This window comes from Furipterus horrens, unplaced genomic scaffold, assembly GCF_987537825.1.
Source record: "Furipterus horrens unplaced genomic scaffold, mFurHor1.1.pri manual_scaffold_17, whole genome shotgun sequence".
Taxonomy (NCBI): Eukaryota; Metazoa; Chordata; class Mammalia; order Chiroptera; family Furipteridae; genus Furipterus; species Furipterus horrens.
The window spans coordinates 57,286,367-57,304,209 of NW_028327187.1; the positions used below are offsets into that span (position 1 = coordinate 57,286,367).

Below are 17,843 nucleotides of genomic sequence, written 5' to 3' on the forward strand. Positions count from 1 at the left end.
GAAGAAATACTCTACGTAAGACCAAGAAACTATTTTCACAGTTACAATGCAAGGATAATAGAATTATCCATTAGGATAAAATTTGTAAAGATAGTTATTTTTTAAACAACCAGATAGCAGGAGGCCTGGTAAGATATCAAAATGCCACTTAAGAAAATGCGATTATTTCTTTTAGTGTGCTAAAGGGCTTCATTTTGTTATTTGTGGGTATGTGTATGTATGTGTGTATATATATATTGGACTATACCTCCTGTCCCTCATTTTTCCTTTATTAACAAATGGTGAACATGTAGTACATATAGATCTGCCTCATTTCTTTAAGTAGATTTTTTACCCACATTATACTAAAAATAGTAAAGGGGATTCAGGCAAAATATTTGAATAGACATTTCTCAAAAAAAGTACGTAAAGCTGTGCTCCATACCCAATTAAATTAGCCATCAATCAAATGGTGCAATTTTTTTTTTGCGAAGGCTCTTGCAAAATGCTGTTGCCAAAATATCAAGTACATAACTGCTTTTGAATACTGTTGCTTGTAAATGACCCCCCTCAACCTTTACCCTACCTTGAACTTTTCTTGTAGAGGGAACAGACCAGCTTTTTCTCTTAGTTTTTGTCTTTTTGTTTTATAGAAGCAGTGCTGATATAGGGGATCTGGGCTTACTTTCAAACACACACACCTTCCTGTCAGTTTACAGTGCAAAATTTTGCTTAAGATTACTACTGTTATTAGCATCCTGGTAAATTCATTGGTATAGCTCCTCTACTTCTTTAATTTTGTGTGTCATGGTAGCTATGTGTTTCTGTAGCTTTAAAGTTCCCTGTAGACTACTTACTTTTAGTGTCTTGGTTGATGTTTTCATCCAGTTATTTATGATTCATTCAAAATACTATGTGTTTAAGTAAAAACTGGAAAGAGTTACACATGCCCTATTTACACTCTACAGTCTAATGAATTATTTGCTTTCTTCAACTTGGAATTAGAAATCAAAATTTGTGATATTAGGAAAGGTTTGCCATTCACATTAAGTTTTATTACACAGATAAACTGTTATTGGGAGAGGCAATCTGCCCTGGGTCCTGAGCATCCCTGCATGTTCTAATTGAATGTATCAAGGAGTAAGACCCTGATCACTCTTTACACAGGTAAGCCATTTCTCAGAGATGTGTTTGCAACAAGCAACTTGAAGGATGAGGTAATATTTTCCACTGGACAAAGATCAGGCTTGCTTCAGTTTATTAAAAAAGTGGTGAATTCTTCAAACTCAGTGGTTCTTTCCTGCAACACAGTGCACTGCATGCACAGGCATCTATAATGATCACCCCATAGAACCTGAGGACCATGTATAACTGACACAAACTGGTATGAAACACTGGCTACTACTTTTGCTGTGATTAATAATGTCCTTTGTCTCTGACCTGGGATTCTGGTGTCCTCTGCCTGTATTCATCAACCAGTAGCAGGTTAACCTTTTAAATTAAAAGTAAGGTAAAATCTTAGAATGCACAGTTCTTGACAGGTGTTTCCAGTATTACCCCTAAATCAATTATCCTAAGGCAATGTTTCTGATCAGGATGATTTTTGCTGTATTGGTATACCACCTATGCTATTAATACTGTGTACTACTTTATTATTGTCTTCAAATTGACTCACTTATTTAATATGACTACTTTTTAAAAAAGAAAAATTTAGAATGCTACCCTAAATCTAAACTATCATCATTCGCCTTACACAGAGAGTGTTCACTAATACACATTCAAACAAATACAAGGATATTACAATTTAAAATATTTGTGGCCCTGGCCGGTTTGGCTCAGTTGATTGGAATGTTGTCCTATCCACCAAAAGGTTGTAGGTTCAATTCCCCATCAGGGTACATATCTAGGTTGTGGGTTAGATCCCCATTTGGAGAAGCCACAAGAAGCAACCAATCAATGTTTCTCTCTCACATCACTGTTTCTCTCTCTCTCCCTACCTTCCTCTTTCTAAAGGCAATGAAAAAATGTCCTCAGATGAGTATAAAAATAAGAAGTTTTTAAAAAATTAAAATGTGTGTGCACTATCTAAAGTCATCTCCACCTATCACCAGGTCTTTCAGTTTTAACCACAATTTAGCTGATTACATCAGAGTAGTCATGGCTGAGACAAAGACAACCAATGTTTTTAGTTAGTGAGTTTTGAGGTCTTAACTTCTTTCCTATAGAAAATTCTCATCAAGCTCCCCTGTGAAGGAAAAAGGGGGAAAGGAAGTCTAATGTTCTGATCTGCAATGTGGCAGCTGTCATCCTTTAGGTATGACCAGGACTGCCTGGCCATTAGCCTAAGAAAGTCTTGTGCCTGCTGCAGGAATGGAGCAGAGAAACCAAAGCCAGACCTCCCTTGAAAGGAGTGTGGCTTGGGTGAGCCCTTCCACATCCTGCCTGAACACCACCCCTCAGAGGACCAGTGGGATGGTGGCTGTCTGTAAAACTGCCACAGCGAGCCCCTGTACCCTCATCTCACTCCAGCCTGAATCCAGCCTGACCATCAACGATCAGGCTGTTGCAGACTTGAATAGTCTGGAGACATGAATTGCCCCTCAAAAAATTATCACAGAGGAAAAATAAAATAACACAACTGTGAGTCACATACATATATAGATATGCAGGTTTAGATATAGGTATAGGTATACCATCTTACATAGCACTTTCACGTTTTCAGGTAAGGATGGGAATATCTCCAAATCTGAGTTGAATATCCCTTTACAATTTATACATGGCTGAGGGTAACATCTGTTGAACTGGTGAAGAGAGCCTGCCACCAGTCTTCTGGAAGAAATCACTCACCCTAAGGAAATAAGAGTCAGGAAGATAAGAGCATAATCTTTAGACCCAGAGAAGCAGCTCTGACTAAAACATAACACCTGTTATTCAGACTTGTCTTCTGGCCCAACTCCCAAACAAACCCACTCTGTCTGAGTCATATGGGTAAGAGGGAGCCTGTGCTTAAAATCCCAGTTGCCAAGGTATTTATGTCATGGCCCAAGTGGCCCTGCATGTCTATCTAAATTGGAGAGATGGGCATTCTCCCACATCTGTAGAGGTGTCTGGGAATTCAGCCCACTGGGGGTCTGAAGAAATGTGTTGGGTTTTACTATTTGAGAATTGCAAAGTACCAGCAGCAGTAGGGGCCTGAAAGGTACAGAACCTGGATGAAGGGGCAGTAATATCTAATATATATGGTAGTACCAAAGAGGGGATGGGCAGTTAGGCAGGTACAGCAGGAGAGGAACATAAAGGTGGCACCCACCTAACAGCTGGCCTGGATTTGTCCTTAAGCATAGGTGAAAATTTTCTCTGCCCTCCTAAACAGCTGAAACAAATCTCTTGGGAGTTGGGATCCTGCACGGGATGATGGGGAAAAAAAAAAAACCCTGCCAGATATAGTTCAGTTATTATCATATTTGATCCTCACAAGTTCCCTTAGAGTACATTGTTTTCTCTCTTTCATAGATAAGATGTAAAATTCTGGTGGTAATTTGGAGTTTCACATTTGCTTCTAAAATTCTATCAATATAAAGCATCCCAGTGCCTTTAGAAAAAAACTGACAAGTGCTATTATTTCTTTTTTGTTATAAAACATTTATTATTTTAACAATGCATGTACATTCTAGGAAAAATACAAGTAAGCAGAATTTTAAAAACCACTCATAATCCTACCTCTTGGTGTGTTTTTTTCTTTTATCCCTGACATGTTTTCCTGTGCATATATGTAATAAACTAATGTACCCTTTTCTTTTAAAAATATGATATTCACATATTTCTTAGTAACATTTTTTTTTTCATTTTATATCCTATCAGGAACCTCTTTTGGTACAAATGAATAAAGTTCTCTCTCCTATTAAAATGCAAAGACTTGTAGATTGGTTCAAAATATGATAAACAGTGAGATGCAGAAACAAGAGATACATCTAAAACCACTAATAGCAACAAGTTAAAAGTAGAAGTGCAAATAAAAAGAAAGCTATATGGCAATGTTAATATCAGAAAAAATTAAAATCAAGGCAAACTACATTAAATAGGGGTAAGGGTGGTTTCGATTAACCTTCCAACGCATCACTATAAGTTTGTTTCTTACTCTCCTTATTTCATCTAACTCATTTACTTCTCTAACCATATCATCCTTGCTTAAATGCCTGTTGTGTATATCTTCTTTAAATTCCTGCAGAGACTGAATCAGCCTTTCTCTAAAATTTCCTTCTGTTTTTCCCTCCTCCACAGGCTCTTCCTCCTCCTCTGGCTTTTCCTCAGATTTTGGCTCTTCCTCGAGATTTGGTTCACTTTCATTTTCTGGTTTTCCTTCCGTTTTTTGACAGGGTTTCATCTTGTATCTGTCCTTTTTCTTCTTTTCCTCCTGCTTTCCTTTTTCCTGCTTATTTTTCTTTGAATTGCTTCTAGGAAGCAAGAAGGAGATAGTAAGTCAAAGGCCTGGTGACTGGGCCCATGCTCTGGACAGAGGTCTCAGCATTTGCTTTTTCTGTTTGTTTCTGAGTCATCACCAAATATCTTCTATCCAGGAGACTCAGTCAGCAATCAGGGCTTCTCTGAGCCAGTTGCTCTTACCTGAAACTCCATTCACCACCCCTCTCTGTTGTCCCTCCCTCCAGCCATTTCCAAGGCCCTCCTCAACCACTTTCATGCACAGGGCATAGCACAAGACCCCCCAAGAACAGAGTAGGCTGAGAGCAGAGTGGGATGCGGGCAGGTGAGGAAGAGGCGGCCCACACATCAATCCCGCCCTCGCCCACCTCCACCCCAGGCGTCTTTATATTCCCCTCACCTTCCAGTACTGATCCGGTCAGTTTCTTCCTTGTCTTTTCTAGCAGTTGTGTAGTGTTGTGAATAACAGATGTGCAGATCTGAAGACAAACGGGAAACGGGAGGGGAAGGGATGGGAGAGGGAGGGAGTGAAGTAGTGGAGGTGGAGCGAATGCTTGGTGACCAGCACCGCGCACTTTTTCCCTCATTAAGGTTCTTGGTTATGGGAATGTTCTCATCTCTGTTTCCCCCACTTATCCCCTTCTCCACAGTACAAGTGAGCTCGAATTTCCCATCAGAGAGGTAATAGGAAAGCAGATTCTTTCCGAACTATTGTTAAGACTGAAGCAAGGGTTGGGGGAAGGGTACGTGTTGAGTAAGTGGTCTGAGGTGGCAGAGGATGATTATTTTTAAATGATCACAGGTCTCTGTCATTCTCCCCAGATTCCTAGTCCCTCCGTTTCCCAAAGGTCATCATTTCCTGCAGACACGGAGGTGGGAGGTGGAGAGGTGGATTTGACCAGGTCTCTGCCCTAGGCCACCCTCACCTTAGAAATCCCCAAGAAGCACCTATTTTGACACCAACCTGCAAAATTCCAGCCAAATGACTCTCCTTCCCTGGCCTCAGGTCCCGGCCGTCCGTGGCACTGCAGAAGGAAGCTGGTACCCAGACAAGAACAAGGGCCAGACTAGCAGGACTTCTGTACACGTCGACTCCTGGTCATGTGAGAGGTACGTCACCAGTGAGCTTGGATCTCTAATTGCCACTCTCACCAAAAGCGCGGCATAAGTAAACCCGCCCTCGGCCCCTCCCCCCTTATACATTCGGTCCTGTCAGTCTTTTTTATTGTTGTGTATCCCCGGAGGAAAATTTTTATTTGCCTTTCTCTGATTACTAAGGAGGGGCTGCATCTTTTTCTGGAGCCAGTAAACTTTTCTGCTTCTTTCCAGAATTCTCTTCCTGTCTTCTGCTCCTAGCATTAAGAACTGCTACAGCCACTGCCCCGCCTCCAGCCTCCATTTCATCTGCACCCTGGCTCTTGGCTGTTGCTGTTGTGGAGCTGTGTTGTTTTGACAGCAGGGTGTTTTTTAAAAAGCCTAGGGCAGGAATAAGATGTTTGATTATAGTTTTTACTTTATTCTTAATACTTTTATATTCTTTTTTAGTGACATCTCTTATAGTGAGAAAAGATAAAGACAAAATTACTTTAGTTAATGAGTACAGATTGGCAGTTACAAAATAGAAGATGTAAAGTACAGCACAGGGAATATAGTCAGCAATATTGTAGTAACTATGTATGGTACCAGGTGGGAGCTAGACTTATAGGGGGAGGCTAACTTTTTTTTTGTTGTTGTTAGTTTATTTTGTGTCAGGGAAGCTCTGCTCTGAGAGATCACCTGGAGACCACTGTGGAAGCAAGTAACTGGTTTATTGAGGAAACAAAAGAAGGGGGAAGAGGGTTAAGGGGAAAAGCAACTCCCAGACCGACTCAAGGGCCCATAGGAGCAAAGGAAACAGGGAGAATGGAGATTCCTGGTCCTCTTAGTGGACCCATGAGAATCGCCTGGGAGGCTAACTTTTTAAGTTATATAATTGTCGAACCAGTAGATGTACACCTTAAGCTAATACAATATTTATTCAACTGTAATAGAAAAAAATAAAAATATTTAAAAAGAAGATGCTATGGTCATTTCAGAATAGATCCTTAAGCCACCCAGGCTACATTTTCAGAATCAGCTTATCCAGAGCAACAGAAATAAGGAAGGATATTCCTACTTATTTGGAAAGTGTTACATAGTGTGGAGACTTGAACCTTTGGTGTTGGTGCTAGTAGGAATCAAGAGACTTGGAGAAAAGCTCATTAACGCATACTCAGGAACAAATCAACCTATGACATTCAAGGGAGAGAATTCATACTTGTAAAGTTTATCAAAGGACACATTCTCTTAGGCTCCATCTTTTGGAATTCAGTATTTTTGTCACACTTACAGATTATGGGATTGATGACAGCAGACTTATATCCCTGTTTTACCTAGCCAAGTCATTTAGCCACTTTGGGGGCTTGGGCTTTTTTATTGGTAGAAGTCAATGAACCTAATAATTAGGTTTCAGACATTTCAAAAATGAGTTAATGCATGTGCAGTCCTGAGAATAGTGCTTGGCATATGGTAAGTACTTTAAAAGTACAATCAATTATTATCACTGTTAGGATTTCATTTGGGGAAAAGGTTTCAAAATGGGAAAAAAGTAATGTTTGACTCCAGAGCACTGGTAGTGGTATTTTCCAGGAAGCTGTGCTGCTTGCAGAATCCTCAGTTGTTTCCTGATCTGTCAGAAAAGAATAATAACATACACCTCATATAATTGACTGTTGGGAATTCTAAATGATAACGTTTGGCAAGAAGCACTTCACTTATATAAAGTCTTCAGTGGATATTGTTTATCTTTCAACTCAGTGTTTGGTAAAAGTCATAAATTTGCTGATAAAAATTGCATGGCTCTCAGAGGCAACATTTGAAACATAAGGAGACATAAACATGTATTTTTGTTTTCTATAAGTGTTGATGCTCCTTTGTGAGGCAAAATAAAGACTTCACTGGATTATGTGGAAAAAGTAAAAACCCTCACTGATTCTCATTTTATTTCACTTGCTCTTCTATCACATTATTCTATCTTCTGGGAAGTGTGTGTATTTGACTACCATAAAACCCAAGATATGATGGTCTGGGTCTCACTGGAGAGAACACTGGTATGAGAGACAAGAGGTGTTAGCCCCAGTCCTAGACCTGGAGCATATTACTGGTCCAAAGTCTGTATACCCAATGCTTCAAAAGGCCTAAACTCAAAACAGCAGAATTTGGAGTAAGAAAAGGTTTATTAATCAAGAAGTTTCCAATTGAGAAAATGGAAGACCTAATCCTTAAATCCACCTTAAAGTACAAATTTAAGGCTTCTTTTATGTCAAAGGATTAGGAAATGGGAGGACCAAAAGTTGATTGATAACCTCAAACATCTGGGAGTTAGCAGAGGTCCGAGGAAGACTGCTTAGTCTGGTGACCCTAGCTGATATGAGTTCGGGTCATAAGGTTCCTGGAAATCTTTGATAAGTGATACATCCCTTATCTCCTTGGGGAGAGTCATCCTCTGGCAATAGTCTGTTTTTGTAAATGTCAAAACAAAAGCAAAATTTCTCCAATGATTAGCATGTCTGTATACAGGGAGCTCTCAACCATGGGAACAAAGGCTTGAACCAGATGGAGTCAGAGAGGCAGAGCATTTCACTCTGTTATAAACTAACCAAGTGACCCTTAGTAAGTTACTCTCCTTACATCTCTAAAATAGGAGATCACAGGCAAGCTCTAAGAACTTTAGAAAGAAGCATGCATTTGGTAAAACATTTAAATATATTCTTTAAGAAAATTGAAACATCCTGAAAGGAAGCTCTTTTTCCCCAGCTTGATGGAAATGGTTCTAGAAATCTTTAGAATGTCTGAAAAGGGAAAAGTGTTTCACAGCCATTATCCCATTTTATGCTCCTAACAACTGCAAAGAAGATATTTTTATTTCCATTTTATATATGAAACAAACTAAACCAAGAGTTTAAGCAATATGCCCAAAGACATTATCTCCTTAGATCTGAGCAGAAAAGGCCTCTACCTGAGGCTCTTCTTTTAGAGGGTCAGTATTTGGCCCTCCTCTCGAGGCTCTCTTCCCTCAGTAGTGAAGAGTCAATGGGGCAAGATGTGTCTACTTGGAACCTTCACTTCTTTCCTTCTGAACCATACTCTAGATACCTAGAACTCTAGAATATCCTGGCCAAAGGACCTGGAACCAAGATACAAGGCCTGCTTGTGCCTCTTCTCTGGGTCTGTCCTCCTGAGAATGGGCCCTAAGGATGGAACAGAAGATATAACTGCAAAGGTAGAACCCCATCACATGAAGCCATTTGGAGAAAGGGCTATAGGAAAGGGTGGACTTCCAGGCCAACAGGAGCTCACAAAAGACAATAGCTGGTTAGCTAATAAGAGACAGCCTCAAGGAGGAAAAAGACATTGACCTGGGCCTCAGAGTGGGGGTAGAATATAGAGGGAGGGTGGGAAGAAAAGAGGAGACAAGTCTGACTGACTCTAGACCCTGTGTCCTTACCATTACCCTTGCTTGTCTTGTGCTGCCTTTCTGGGTGCTTAAGTCTATTCACAATGGCTGTCATCTGAAAAAGATTCAATGCAAATATTTTTGGACGTGTTCTGTACTACCCTCAAGGACTTTCTCACTTATTTCGAAGTCATTAAATAGGAATCAATTGACCTTTCTGGATAGTACTAGGTAATTGCAAAGTACTTGAATTATGCATTCTTTTTGAGTCTGTAAATCCATTCTTAGGTATACATACTAGGAAAATACTTAATGGCAGTCACAATTATTTACTACAACAAAGTTCATAGACCTAAATTCTTAGTATCGATCCTTTGGCTTGGGCCTGAATATACAAAGAGAAGCCATAAGTGAAAAGCAGCAATGAAGGAGCAGAAGGAAAGAGTGAACTGTTCTAGGAAATAGCAGATATGCACCCAAGCATGTAGACAAACAAATGCACATTCACACGTGTGCACATATTCTCATAAACTGAAAGATTCTCCTAGATGATTTTGCTACAGGATAAAAAAGGCAAAGTTATAATTCTGTTAGAACTATTCAAACTGAACTAATAATATGTACCATTTACAAGTGGAAAATGACTATAAGGATATTCAGCACCATTCTTTATATTAGGAACAATTAAGAAGAAACGTAAAGCCTTACAAGAGGGAACAGGTTAAGTAAATGGTATGATAATCTTATATTTCTAACAAAACATTAAAATAATATCTATTGAGAATAGAAGTGAGAATTAATATTTCACCTATGCAATTAGAAAAGATGAAAACTATTTATTATACTCAGAGTTGATGAAAGTATAAACAAGCATTTAGTCAGGTGCGCTTTAAGAATATAAAATATAGTGGTGATCATTTCACAATATATACAAATATCGAATCATTATGCTATATACCTAAAACTAACATATTATGTGTGAATTATCATTGGCAGCCATCCGTCTCGAGAGATGATGGAGTCGCTTCTTAAGAGTCTATCTGCACCGCCGAGAATGGCTGTGCAGTCCAACTCGGGAGTGACATGGTATCTGTCTCCTCCCGTGTTGAATCGACATCTTGTGATGATGCTGGAGTGTCCTCTCCAGTGAAGCTGAAGCTACAGAGCCTGGGCAGGGTGATATGGAGGATCTGCTGTTGCCCATGCCCGTCCGTCTCGAGAGACGATGGTGTAGCTTCTTAAGAGTCTATCTGCACCGCCGAGAATGGCTGTGCAGTCCGACTCGGGAGTGACACGGTATCTGTCTCCTCCCGTGTTGAATCGACATCTTGCGATGACGCTGGAGTGTTCTCTCCAGTGAAGCTGAAGCTACAGAGCCTGGGCAGGGTGATATGGAGGGTCTGCTGTTGCCCATGCAGCAGACCCCCCCTCTCTTCGCAGCTGAAGGGTCCAAGGGAAAGACGGAGTCAATACCTCAATGATAACAATAATAAATATACAAGCAAAATGCAAAAATAGAATAAAATAGTACATTTTTGGAAGTAATTTTGGCAATACCAAACTTTAAAATATATGTGCTTTTGAACACATCAATTCCTTTTTTAGTGACTTATCATACAGAAACACCCCCATGCCAAATATAGTCATTGTAGTAGCTGTGGTAATAGACATTTTTGCGGGGAGCGGGGGAGGAGGAAAAGCCCTAAATATTCCTTAAAGGGGATTGGCTTAAGAAAAGTTTGATCATACAATGCAATACTATGCAGTGATAAAAAAATAATGATGTGGAAGTTATATTTACTCACATGAAAGATGTTCAGTATATATTGTTATATATAAGGCAAATTGAAAGTTAACACATGTGGTAGTACATTTTTGTCACAGCATACACATATTTATTTTTGTGTATTTAAAATATGATAATATAATGAAACTCCACTATAACATGATAGTTGAAATCCACAATTTATCCCTGTAAAATTCCAGGTTGTATGAATGATATAACTGATGTGAGTATATTTGGTTAGCTCGCTGCACAACCCAAATCCATCAGGGCGCCAGCTCTGTTTTGATGCCACCTCAAAGTATTTGTTTATTTAGCACTGGAGTTTAATTATCATCCTTCCATTTTCCCCTGCCCCCAAGCCCTATTGCCAGTCATGTTATATCCAATGTCAATCTTACTGGATTTCCATATCATATTGGAAATTTGAATGAATATATGCTTAACTATTTCCATATGACATATTTAAAATGAGTATCCAATATAAAGAAAACTTTTTAAGTGTTGCATTTATATATTTAAATTTTACCTTTAATAGGCGTGTATTAATCTATAATAATAACAAAATAATTGAGATAAAACTTTGAAAATGCAGGAGAAATAAAATATCTGACAAATATAAAAGTCATGTCTTTATTAAAATAAAAATGTTTTGCAATATATCAGCACATGAAAAGAGCAGCTTACAGGTGGTAACCTGCTGATGATTCAATTTTTTCAAGTAATATATATGTGTAGAAATTTACATGTATGCATGCATAGAAAATATTATAACATACACCATAGTATCAGAAGTGGGTTTGATTGGATGTTTGGTGGGCTTATGGGAATTTATGTATTCTTTTATATACTTCTTTGTAGACTTTTCTACATTTTCTCAGGGTGTATGTGCAACTTCTACAATAAGGAAGTCTTGAAAGGACTTCCAGCCAAGATGGAGGCCTAGACAGACATGCTGCATCTCTCTCCACCACTAAGAAGGAATATAACTATGTCAAAACTGGAGACATCCAGAAGTTCCAGAAAACTGAGCTGCATGGAAGTCCAGCAAACAAAGATATAAGGAAGAAATACTCATCCACTGGTAGGAGGGGCAGAGCTGGGGCGTAGAGGACATGGTGTGGTTGTAGCAGTGGCGGCAGCAGGCCAGCGGAAAGTGCAGTCACACATTTTTAAAAGTTGGAAGGGACACCTGGGGAGTGTTCCCAGCCTAAGACCATACCGCGAAGCTCATGGTCCCAGCACAGGGGAAAATAAAGCCTTATTGCTTCTGACTCTGCAAACCAGTGGGGGTTCGGGTGCAGGAAGAAACTGCCAGTTTCTCAGCAGAGTCCGCTTGTTTAAAGGGTCCCTATGGTCTTAGAACATCTGCAGACCCACCCACTCTGGGAACGACAGTCAGGGCAACAGCTGGAGAGGCACCAGTCCCATATGGAAGTGGGAGAAGTGCCTGGAAAAGGGGCAGGTGCTGAGCAAGCAGGATTTTTCCCTCTCAGACCCCTCCCCCAAAAACAGCACAACAACAGGGTGAAACGAATTACCCCATATGACGAATATCTAAGATGCCACCCCTTATGATGTAACAAGTGCGACAGCTCTACCTAAGAAACAGAGATAGACAAACACAGGAGCCTTTCAAGATGAGGAGACAGAGAAGTATGGCCCCAAATAGGGAATGGATCAAGGTGCCAGTAGGAGAACTAAGTGACGAGGAGATAGCCAATGAACGTAACAGATGCAGAGTTCAAAACACTGGTGATAAAGATGTTCACAGGCTTGAAAGATATGCTTGAGTACGGCAAACACATAAGGGAAGAAGTGAAGGCTATGCTAAATGAAACGGAAAAAAAAAAAAAGCCACAGAAAACCAATGCTGAAGGGAAGGAAACCAGGGTTCAAATCAATGATTTGGAACATAAGGAAGAAAAAAAACAGTCAACCACTACAGAATGAGGAAACAAAAATTGAAAAAAATGAGGAAAGGCTTAGGAACCTCTGGGACAACTTTAAATGTGCCAACATCCAAATCATAGGGGTGCCAGAAGAAGAGGAAGAGGAAGAAATTGAAAGCTTATGTGAGAAAACAATAAAAGAAAACTTCCCAAATTTGGAGAAGGAAATAGACATATAAGTCCAGGAAGCACAGAGTGTCCCAAATAAGCTAGACCCAAGGAGGACTATACCAAGATACATCATAATTAAAATACCAAAGAGGAAAAATAAAGCAAGAATCTTAAAAGCAGCAAGAGAAAAGCAGAGAGTTACCTACAAAGGGGTGCCTATAAGACTATGAGCTGATTCCTCTGAAGAAACTGCAGGCAAGAAGGGACTGGCAAGAAGTATTCAATGTGATGAAAGGCAAGGACCTACAACCAAGATTACTCTATCCAGAAAAGCTATCATTTAGAATCAAAGGGCAGATAAAGTGCTTCCCAGACAAGGCAAAGCTAAAGGAGCTCATCATCACCAAGCCATTATTATATGAAATGTCAAAGGGACTTACTTAAGTAAAAGGAGATCAAAACTATGAACATCAAAATGATAACTAACTCACAACTATCAACAACTGAATCTAAAAAATAAAAACAAAATCTTACTAAGCAAATCAGAATAGGAACAGAATCATAGGTATGGGGATCATTTGGAGGGTTTCAGCTGGGAGGGGGAAGGGGGAGAAATGGGGAAATGGTGCAGGGATTAAAAAGCATAATTGGTTGGTACAAAATAGACAGGGGGAAGTTAAGAATAATATAAGAAAGAATGAAACCAAAGAACGTATATGCATGAACCATGGACATGAACTAAGAGGGGTGGGATTGCTGGAGGGAAATGGTGTATGGGGCAGAAGGGAGCAAAGGGAAAAAATTAGGACTACTGTAATGACATAATCAATTAAACATACTTAAAAAAAATGAGGACAAAAAAAAGAGTAGTCTTTAAAGAGCATGATATATATTATTACACATTTCATGTATATACTTTTCTGTAGCCGAGCAGGATCTGATTTAAGGCCTCTATTACCTCTTTGAGGTGTGATGTCCTTGCAATTGTTGAACGTCTCACATTTGCTTCCCTTGACCTATTTGTGACAAGTAGACATTAAAATAAGTCTTCCTCCCCATGCTCTGACTATGCCTCGCTCCAATCCAAGTCTCACATGATTGAGTTATAGTATTAGACAAACATAGGAAAGGAAGTAACTCTTTCCTAAATTTTACCCGTTGAACAATCTTTTCTAGGAAATGTTTTTGCTAGGAAAAATAACATTGTTGACAATAATGTATTTTAAACAGATTATGAAATTGTCTTAGTTACCTATTAAATTCTTTTAAAAACTATAAAGGAATAAAAAAATGAAAGGGTTGTACTTCTGGCTCTGCTTGACAAATGGCATTTATCTCTAGTTTCTTGATTTTTCAGTGAAAATGCTTTACTTTTGCAAATCAAGGCAGTAAGTATTATTACTTAAAAGTAGGTTGTAAAACAATATGCATAAAACGATCCTAGTTATATTTAAAATACATGTAGAAAGAAAGAAAATCCTCAAGAATCTACACTCAATTTATTTGAATACTCTCAAACACATTTTTCCTTTATTTATTCATTCAACAAACAATAATCAAGGGCTTACTAGGTTTTCTCAACCCAAATCCATATGTCTCTTCCAGACCTTTCTTCTCAGTTATCATTCCTGACTGGACATGTTAGTGCAGTGGACTTGCATCCTAAAATGAAGTTGAATTGTAAAGTCAGCATATAAAGTGAAATCCCATGTAGTCAAATTTCCCTTTGAAATATTTAGATCTGTATTTCATAGCACATTAACATAAATTGTAATGTTAGTGGGAGAAAAGTCATGCAAAAGCTTTAAACTTATAAGTACCTAGAAATTTTATGAGAACATGGATTTTTAAGAAAATAATGTCTATAATTTTTGTATATTTTCCAAATTTTCTGCAGTTAACCTGAATTACATACACAGAACATGAAACATACACACACATATATATTTATTTGTATATATTTATTGATTCCAGAGAGAGAGGGAAGAAGAGAGAGAGAGAAACATTGATGTGAGAGAAACATGAATTGGTTGTTTCTTGCACGCACTCCAACAGGGGACAGAACCCACAACCTAGGCATGTGCCCTGATCATAAATTGAACCCATGACCTTTTGGTGCATAGGGTAATGTTCCAATCAACTGAGCCACACTGACCAGGCTGAAGTACATATTTTAAAGATAATCCAAACGTTCACTATTGTGAATGAACAAGGTCTGTTCAGAAAAAATCCAACCATTGTTAGTAAAATGAGAACAGTTTGCACAACATCAATGTAACATGGCAGCCAAGGAGAGTGGCCTGGAATGCATATCCATGAGCAATGACGACTTCACTATACTAGTCAGTGGGGGTGAAAGACAATACTGAGTGAGCATGTGTACTGTATGCCCATAGCATTCAAAATGAGCAAATAGAGCAACAAATCTGCATCAGATTTTGCATTAAGCTTGAACATTCCTCCATGGAAACTATTCAGGTGATTCAGAAGGCCGCAGCTATGGGCAACTGGTGACTGGCAGCTTTATCACAACAGCAAGCCTGCTCATGCATCACATCTTGTGCAGTTTTTTTGTGAAACATAAAATCACCCAGGTGACTCAGTACCCCTGCAGCCCAGATTTGGTGTCCTGCAACTTCTGGCTTTGCCGCAAACTAAAATCACCTTTGAAAAGGAAGAGATTTCAGACCATCAATGGGATTCAGGAAGACATGATGGGGTATCTAATGGCAATTGGGAGAACCGTGTGAGGTCCCACGGTGCATATTTTGAAGCAGGCTGAGGAGTCGTTGTCCTATGTACAATGGTTCTTGTATCTTGTATCTTCTCCAATAAGTGTCCGTCTATTTTTCATAGTACTTGGCTGGGTACTTTCTGGACAGACCTCATATAATACAATTATATATAAACAATATATATATACAAATATATAATTTTAAAGTTAAAATATGTGTCACATACCAATGAAATATATATTTAAGATAACCTGGATTTCATTCACTGTTCTCACTATATATCGGCGGCGGCGGCAGCCGTCCGTCTCGAGAGACGATGGTGTAGCTTCTTAAGAGTCTATCTGCACCGCCGAGAATGGCTGTGCAGTCCAACTCGGGAGTGACATGGTATCTGTCTCCTCCCGTGTTGAATCGACATCTTGTGATGACGCTGGAGTGTCCTCTCCAGTGAAGCTGAAGCTACAGAGCCTGGGCAGGGTGATATGGAGGATCTGCTGTTGCCCATGCCCGTCCGTCTCGAGAGACGATGGTGTAGCTTCTTAAGAGTCTATCTGCACCGCCGAGAATGGCTGTGCAGTCCGACTCGGGAGTGACACGGTATCTGTCTCCTCCCGTGTTGAATCGACATCTTGCGATGACGCTGGAGTGTCCTCTCCAGTGAAGCTGAAGCTACAGAGCCTGGGCAGGGTGATATGGAGGGTCTGCTGTTGCCCATGCAGCAGACCCCCCCTCTCTTCGCAGCTGAAGGGTCCAAGGGAAAGACGGAGTCAATACAGCTTGGCTTCAGGTGCGCTGCAGGAGTTGCCGGTGTTGACTACAACGTCAAACTGCCTTAGGGACTCCGGCTCCGGATTTTCTGTCGGGGTTTACTCCCTTAGCCTTTCCCCTGAAGAGGTATGCCGCAAGGCAGCGGAAGTTTTTTGGAGTCAGAGTTTTCCTTCTCTGATGTGCCCTGACTGGAAGATCGAACCAGCGACACTTAGCTCGCAGGCCGACGCTCAATCCACTGAGCCAAACCAGCCAAGGGCTTCACTATATATAACACATATATAACTATATACAATTTTAAAATTAAAATATATATGACTATGTCTCAGATTCAGGGTGAAAGGAGAAAGGAGGGGATGCTAGTTCCTGCTGCCCTGCTTATGAGTGGGATAAAGGAGATGAGTTTTATGTATACTTTATATATATTGCAATGGGCCACCATATTATACCTATTTTCTATGTTATTAAATGTAAATATTTCCATGTAATTAAATATTGTACTTCATCATGTTAAAATTAACAGTAATTTATTTAGTTGCTGCCATGTTGTTTAATTTTTAGGTTGCAAGCCATCAATAAAATCTTTGCACACAACTATAATATTTCCCTAAGGAAAATTATCTAAAAGTGAAATTACTAGGTCTAAAAGTCTGAAAAACCCCTCTCCACTGGAACAGGCAAGAAATTAGTCTACCTTGGCCTTGGCCCTGCCCGCCCTGGTGCGCAACAAGTCAACCTGCCCCTGGTCTGTGCAAGGGAGTGCACTCACCCCTGGCTGAGGTCAGATGACGGAGAAGTGAACTAGAAACACTTTGTAATAAGTTTTCAGTGCTGGTTCTAGAGAAAGAGCTGGGAGAGCAGTGGACTAGGTCCCAGTACAGAATCATCCTAAGTGCTACAGGAGAAATCACTTAAGCAGACTGCTCCCCTCCAAGTGGCATTAGCTAGAGGCAGCAGTTCAACGACTGTATATAAAAAGGTCACACCATAAAGGCAGAAAATAAAAGTAGATCAATCTAAGAAGCAGAAACAAGACCAGTAACCAAAATGGGGAGGCGGAATAACACCCCACCAAACAAAAACAGCACCCCACCAAAAGGAAAGGAGAAATTCCCAGAAGGAGGAATAGATCGAATAGAAGCAAGCAAACTATCACACATGGAATTCAAAACATTAGTAATGAGGAAGCTCAATGAACTTGACCAACTAAAAGAAAACTACAATGAGCTCCAGGGGAACTACAAAGAACACCAGGGAAAGTACAAAGAACTCCTGGGAAGCTACAAGGAACTGACTGAGAACTACACCAGCATAAAAAAGGACATAGAAACTATCAATAAGAACCAGGAAAAAATGAAGAATACCATTTCTGAACTAAAGAACACAGGAGAAGCAATCAAAAGCAGGCTAAACGAAGCAGGGGATCAGATCAGTGAGTTAGATGACAACATAGAAAAAAATTCCCAAACAATGCAACAAAATAAAAAAATACTGAAAAAGAATGAAGAGGGCTTAAGAGAACTGCAGGACAACATGAAACAAAACAATATCCATATTGTAGGGATGAAAGAAGAAGAAGAGGAACATGGGATAGAAAACCC

At 39.7% G+C, this 17,843-nt stretch overlaps 1 protein-coding gene across 2 annotated transcripts; it reads right to left on the reverse strand.

Moving 5' to 3' along the window:
- Positions 1–3,597: 3,597 nt before the first annotated feature.
- TCEAL9 (transcription elongation factor A like 9) lies at positions 3,598–5,543 on the reverse strand. 2 transcript variants are annotated; one of them, XM_090264643.1, is made up of 3 exons: positions 5,384–5,543; positions 4,820–4,898; positions 3,598–4,430 (listed from the first exon to the last, which is right to left on the reverse strand). In XM_090264643.1, exon 3 carries the CDS (start codon positions 4,361–4,363, stop codon positions 4,049–4,051), a length of 315 nt encoding a protein of 104 aa, XP_090120769.1. In that variant the 5' UTR covers positions 4,364–4,430; positions 4,820–4,898; positions 5,384–5,543; the 3' UTR covers positions 3,598–4,048. The 2 variants fall into 2 exon arrangements, with proteins under 2 accessions (XP_090120769.1, XP_090120768.1); XM_090264642.1 differs by having other exon boundaries at positions 3,598–4,433.
- Between the last annotated feature and the right edge of the window lie 12,300 nt (positions 5,544–17,843).

Coding starts and splice junctions, on each gene's coding strand:
- TCEAL9 (XM_090264643.1), bottom strand. CDS start 4,363: ATGAAACCCTGTCAAAAAACGGAAGGAAAACCAGAAAATGAAAGTGAA.